This window comes from Arachis ipaensis, chromosome B6 (assembly GCF_059453495.1).
Source record: "Arachis ipaensis isolate K30076 ecotype BB chromosome B6, ASM5945349v1, whole genome shotgun sequence".
NCBI classification, from domain to species: Eukaryota; Viridiplantae; Streptophyta; class Magnoliopsida; order Fabales; family Fabaceae; genus Arachis; species Arachis ipaensis.
Window position 1 is genome coordinate 149,400,872 of NC_142441.1, and position 6,554 is coordinate 149,407,425.

The following is a 6,554-nucleotide window of genomic DNA, read 5'->3' on the forward strand; positions in this document are numbered from 1 at the left end:
ATACATGTATTTCTCCAATACCAACTATATATTTGGTAGTTATACAAGTAATTTATTAATAGAGTAAAGTATTATTTTTGTCTTTAATATTTAGAATAAGTGTTATTTATATTTTTAATGTTTAATTTATCATATTTATATATAGGATCCCACTAGGGAGATAATGGATTATTTATACAATTTGTATAATGAGTTATTGAGTTACAAAATGAACATTCTCATACTATCTAAAATAACCATCCGAGTACTAGTAATAATAAACATATTCCCAAAAGCTTAAACTGATTTATAAGTTCTCCCAAAAACTTCAGCTGATGGGAAAAGGTAACACTAATGATTATATCTTTAATACTCCCTAAACCTCTATTATACACATTGTATAAATATTCTATTGGCTCTTCATACTTTCCCTTATATGAATCTTAATATTATTCTGTTGTCAATTATACTAACAGATTGTATTATATTTTTTAATTATTCTTACTTAAATGAATTCATTCTCAATTATGTCTCGCTTAAATGTGTTCGATATTAATATTGTACCAATTATTTGTATTCAGGTTTAATTATATTCCTAAAAAAATAAATTATGTAAATGTTATAAGAATTAGTTTTAACTTTTGATAAATTATTATCTAAAGTAAACCATTAGTTCTGTCCCAAATATTTGTATTATAACTTCAACAAAAAATTTATAAAATTTTAACTAAAACTCATGATATATAATTAATGATATTAAAAATATAAATAAAATAATTTAAATATTAAAAACACAAATAAAACTTATTCCAAACATTAACGACAAAAACGATACATTAGGCTCTCTCTTAACAATAGTTGGCCAAATATTACAATCTAAAGTGATATCAAATGAAGAACTAATGATTTTCTCAAAGTATATTACTAGTACAAACAATCAAATCAAATTGCACCACTCCAATCTTTTACTCTTCCTACTTCCAATTCCCATAATCTCTCTCTGCCAAGAATGGAGAAGCAAGTTGGGATCATAGGTGCTGGAATCAGTGGCCTCATTGCTTGCAAGTACATGAAAGCAAAAGGGTTTCATCCAATTGTTTTCGAGGCCACAAACACCATTGGAGGAGTATGGACCAAAACCTTAAACTCCACAAAACTCCAAAGTCCCAAAGTGATGTACCAGTTCTCAGATTTTCCATGGCCATCTTCTGTAACACAAGATTTCCCTGACCACAACGAGGTGCTAGATTATATCAAACAATATGCCCAGCACTTTGACCTGATTAAGCACATCAAGTTCAATACTCGAGTTGAGGGAATTGAGTACCAAGGAGCTTCCATGGAAGAGATCCAAGCATGGCATCTATGGAATGGAACCGGTGAGGCTTTCAGCACAAGAGGAAAATGGAAAGTATCAGTGACGGATACACAAAACGGTTTAAATTCAATTGAGGTATGATGATGGTTTAATTTGGCTCTATATATGAATAGTATTAGAAGCATAACTCTGATCTGTGAATGCAGGTATATACATTAGACTTTGTGATCCTCTGCATAGGAAGGTTCAGTGATGTTCCAAACATTCCAGAATTTCCTTCAGATAAAGGACCAGAGGTCTTTGGAGGCCAAGTCATACACTCAATGGAGTATGCTTCTATGGATTCTCAAACTGCAACTCAGTTCATAAAAGGGAAGCAAGTCACTGTCGTTGGATTTCAGAAATCTGCTCTAGACACCGCAATGGAGTGCTCTACAGTAAATGGTAAAGGATAAGATAGCATGGATTTAGATCTTTTAAATTTTGAATTTCACTCTATAAACTAAAGTTTATTTCTCTCATATTTTCTTTTGATCCCACCTATGAAATAAATGGTGAGCGATCAAACTTTAGTCTCTAAAGTGAAATTCAAAATTTAGAGGATCCAAATCTTACCAAATAAAACAGCTACCTATGTGAAGATAGAACGTCAAAATGGGTTAAACTTATTGAACCAGTCTATTTATGTGTTTAAATATACATCCAAACGAAGTCCGTTAAAATTTTGGGCTAAATATGCTGAGTCCGATTAACTCAAAAAATGACGGATTAAACGGGTTATTTTTTATATTTTTTCATAAAAAGTAGCATTTTAGGACAATATTTCCACTGATTCAACCAAAAAACGCAACCCATCAACAATATATTTATATATACTGTTTGTTTGAGGTTTTTGACTTAAAATAATATTTTTTGTTAAAATTTTTTCAAAAATAAAATAGAAAGATAAATGGATTAATCTATTTAACTTATCTGGCTGGCCATAAATAGTTCGAATTGAAAAATTATGACCCATGAATAAAGTAGATTTAAACGACTCGCAAACTTAAACGGGTCGAGTCTAAATGAGTCGGATTGACCCGTTTGATTGTTCTATGTGAAGATGATAGATGTGAATAACATTCTTGACAAGTAATTTTAGCTGTTGTCTTCATATTTTCATGTGAGTAACATATAATAGATTATGAATGCCACTAATAAGACAAACAAACATGATTCTTGTGTTTGATGGGATTCACTATGCTGTTTATTGAAATTGTATTAATTGGCATACAATGTAGGTGTTGATCATCCATGCAGAGTGCTATACAAAACAGAACATTGGAACCTTCCAGATTACCTGCCATGGGGTATTCCTCTGGCTTATCTATACCTTAATCGTTTTGCTGAGCTTATGGTTCATAAGCCCGGCGAAAGCTTCTTCCTGAGTTTGGTTGCCACTCTTCTTGCACCTCTGGTAATCATTGTTTGTCACCTTGTTATATGTTATGTTCATTGTTATTACTTTATTTGGAATCTTTATGTTATAGATTATGGTTATTGCTCATATGAAATTATTTTCATGTGAAGATTTAATTAGGATATATACATGTGTTATGTTAGGTAGCGTTTATTTTGAGACACTGAGACAGAGACTGAGAGACTGCGACTCATTATTATATTTCTGTCTCTGTCTATAAAATTTCAGTATTTCAGTACCTCTAAAAAATAGGGACACGGGGAACTAAAATTTTTAGAGATGGAGACTAAAACTTTAATAATATTTTATACCTAAAATATCCCTATTTCAATTAATTAATTCCAAATTTACCCTTTGTACAAATTAAATTAGAGTTTCATTCTTGTTTCAATTTCTGTCTCCCACTTTGCACCAAACAGAATAGTGAGATTTATTTCAATCTCTGTCTCTTAATTTCTGTTTCTCAGTCTCAATCTTTCTGTCTCTGTCTCTTCACCAAACGCTACCTTAAGAAGTTTAGTTAAATCATCTTAACAGTTTTCGGCTATTATCATCGCATGAAAATATTTTTTTGTTTGTTTGTTAATAGAGATGGGTGTTCTCAAAATTTGTTGAAAGCCACATAGATAGGAAACTTGGGTTATCAGAGGTTGGGATGGTACCAAGTCATAGCTTTCACCGAGAAATCAGCAATTGTTTGATCTCTACTGTCCCTGATAAGTTCTTTGAGAAGGTTAAAGAGGGAAGTATTGTATTGAAGAAAGCTCCAAGATTTTGGTTCTCCAAAGAAGGTGTTGTGATTGATGGAGAAGCCTCTCCTCTAAAGACTGATTTAGTAATATTAGCTACTGGCTTCAAGGGTGACATCAAACTCAGAAACATATTTGTGTCTCCCACTTTCCAAAATCTCATACTTGGCTCTCCAAATTCAACTGTTCCATTATACAGGTCAGGTTATTTCTCTATTATTATTTATTGGTAAAAACTCAGGTGAAGTCGACTTCACGTGAAGTTGATACCTGAGAGCTGTTAGATGAAAATTTAGTCAAATCATTTAACGGCTCTCAGGTATCAATTTTACGTGAAGTCGACTGCACCTGAGTTTCCACCTTATTTATTTATTCTTCTTTATGGTTAATAACATGGTATAAAAAAAAAAAATCTAAATTTCAATATTTTGTTATTAAAAAATTCAATGTATTAATTTATTCTCTACAAAATAAAATATCAATATGAATTAAATTTGTATGTCTTTAGCTTTTTTGACACATGTATTATCCCTAATTGCCACGTGACACGCATCCGCTAATGAAATGATCAACTTAATTCATGTTGATATCTTTCATGAATCAAATTAAGTCAAGTGCAGTAAACTTCATGTGAAGTTGTTAGTTAAAAATTGTTAAATAATTTGACAAGTTTGACTAAATTGTCATATATCAGCTTTGAAATCCAAAACATAATCTAATACTTGTATATTTGTACATAACAGCCTAAACTCTTTAGCAAAAGTTGTTGGCATGTATATAAATTTGATATATTTGATTTGATTAATTATTAAACAGGGAATGCATCCAGCCAGAAATCCCACAAGTGGCTGTGATTGGATTCTCTGAAAGTTTAGCAAATTTGTATACATCAGAAATGAGGTGCCGTTGGGTTGCAGAGCTTGTGGATGGAACATTCAAGCTACCAAGCATTGAGGAAATGAAGAAAGATATAACAAAATGGGATGAATACATGAAGAGATACTCAGGGCATTACTATAGAAGATCATGCGTAGCTGCATTGCACATATGGTATAATGATCAACTATGCAAGGACATGGGTTGGAACCATAGAAGGAAGAAAGGCATCTTTTCAGAGCTATTTCAACCTTATGGTCCTCTAGATTATTCTTTTTAAATGCCTTCACTTTCACATAAAATATGTGTAAGTTTGATTTAATTCAATAATTTTAAGAGAACATTTTCATTGATTTAAGAAATTCTCTCTCTCATTCTAATTGCTATTATTTTCTTTTAATTTCCTCATAAATTTCGAATTTCATTTTATTGATATCCAACATCATACAAGAAGTTTGATATATTGAACCATTTATAAGCATTTGCAATTTGGATACTTAATCGGTTGTTGAAGTGTCTATTCAAGATATTAAAGTGTTAAGTATTGTTCATACCCTAACCCAACGCTAAAGCCCAGGTCCAAACGAAAGACCCAATCCAAGGAATTGGGTCTCACCCTACACCGATCTCTGACCTACGAAGTCGGTTCTTGCCACGACTTGCTCTAAAGAAGTCGGAAACGAAGATTAGCTGGCAGACAAGCACTCACTTAAATGAGTAACTATCCCTAAAATCTCTCCACCCACTTCCAGGAGCCACATCCCAACCTCCCTAAGATAAAGGGATGGTTATTCCCCCCTTAAATGGTGGAACTACTCCAACGGTGGTTATGGGTTCATCACTATAAATACACTGACACTCCTCAGGTATCACTAAGTCCCAATACTCTCTAAACCTGCTTATTCCCTTGCTAACTTAGGCATCGGAGTGTCTTTGCAGGTACCACCCCCCGCTCATTCATACTCACAAGTCGGACGGAGGCCCAGGAACGTGATTCCCTTCGAAGGCTTCCCTCTTTAGACGATTGGGCCAACCTAACGAGTCCAGCCCATTAATCTCCGGTTACCCATCGTAACATTGGCGCTGTTGCCGGGGACCCGAGAGATCAACCAGTGATGGCGGACAATTCACCCGAAGATGGTCATACAGCGTCCGACTCCGAACAAGAAAACCTAGACACCGGAAACAACGACGCGGACCTAACTCTTCACCAGGGAGCCAACGACCAACAGAGAGAAGGCACCTCCGGGTTGAAAAATCCGAAGGTAAACTCCTCAGAAGGACGCGAATCAGGGAAGGAAGGGCCACCCCATGCCGCCGAGCTAATGGGGTTGGTCCATGGCCACCAAGGTCGTTTAGAACAACTGGAACAGGAGTTAGAGCGACAACGAGAGGCGGACCAAAATCTCAGGGAAGAAATAGAGCGACGAAAAGAGTTAGAGGAAAAACTCTTGAGGCTAGAATCTTCCCTTAGAAGTCGGAACTCCTGTAGCGACCGAGGGGAATCGCCCCTGGGGGGAGAGGATCTATTCACTGAGGACATAATGAGGGCAAAAGTTCCAAGAAACTTCAAAAGCACTGATATGAACCTCTATGACGGAACCACGGATCCGAAGCATCATCTAAGAAATTTCAAAAGTCGGATGTATCTAGCTGATGCTTCTGATGCAACTCGCTGCAAAGCTTTCCCGACCACCCTATCGAAAGCGGCGATGAAGTGGTTTGATAGCCTCCCTCCAAGGTCGGTTACCAGCTTTGAGGACCTCTCGAGAAAGTTCTTAATGAGGTTCTCCATCCAGAAGGATAAAGTAAAGCATGCACCGAGCCTCCTGGGAATAAAGCAGGAGGTCGGAGAACCTCTACGGGACTATATGGAAAGGTTCAACAAAGCATGCCTGGAGATTCAAGACCTGCCCACTGAGGCAGTCATTATGGGGCTAGTAAATGGGCTTAGAGAAGGCCCCTTTTCGCAGTCCATATAAAAAAGGCACCCCACCTCCTTAAGCAATGTACAAAAGAGAGCTTAAAAGTACATCAATATGGAGGAGAATGCCAGATTACAAGAGCCGGGCCGGCGACCTGGGCACCCTCCCCCAATAAAAGAGAGGGAGAGGGAGCCCAAGAAAAAAGAGGAGGTCGGTCTTAACAGACCAATGAAATATCACTCTTATAC

General features: G+C 35.9%; 1 protein-coding gene across 2 annotated transcripts; it reads left to right on the forward strand.

Moving 5' to 3' along the window:
- Nucleotides 1-855: 855 nt before the first annotated feature.
- Nucleotides 856-4,743, forward strand: LOC107605541 (putative flavin-containing monooxygenase 1). Of its 2 annotated transcripts, none has more exons than XM_088492130.1 (5): nt 856-1,432; nt 1,504-1,741; nt 2,578-2,753; nt 3,346-3,746; nt 4,121-4,743. In XM_088492130.1, the coding sequence occupies exons 1-4, from the start codon at nt 989-991 to the stop codon at nt 3,736-3,738; spliced, it is 1,251 nt and encodes a 416-aa protein (XP_088348256.1). In that variant the 5' UTR covers nt 856-988; the 3' UTR covers nt 3,739-3,746; nt 4,121-4,743. The 2 variants fall into 2 exon arrangements, with proteins under 2 accessions (XP_088348256.1, XP_016162932.1); XM_016307446.3 differs by having other exon boundaries at nt 3,346-3,704; nt 4,322-4,743.
- Nucleotides 4,744-6,554: the final 1,811 nt, after the last annotated feature.

Excerpts from the sequence above, each read along its gene's own strand:
- LOC107605541 (XM_016307446.3), top strand. The coding sequence starts at position 989 with ATGGAGAAGCAAGTTGGGATCATAGGTGCTGGAATCAGTGGCCTCATT. Across the intron at positions 1,433-1,503 it reads ACGGTTTAAATTCAATTGAG|GTATATACATTAGACTTTGT; the intron begins GTATGATGATGG and ends CTGTGAATGCAG. Across the intron at positions 1,742-2,577 it reads GGAGTGCTCTACAGTAAATG|GTGTTGATCATCCATGCAGA; the intron begins GTAAAGGATAAG and ends CATACAATGTAG.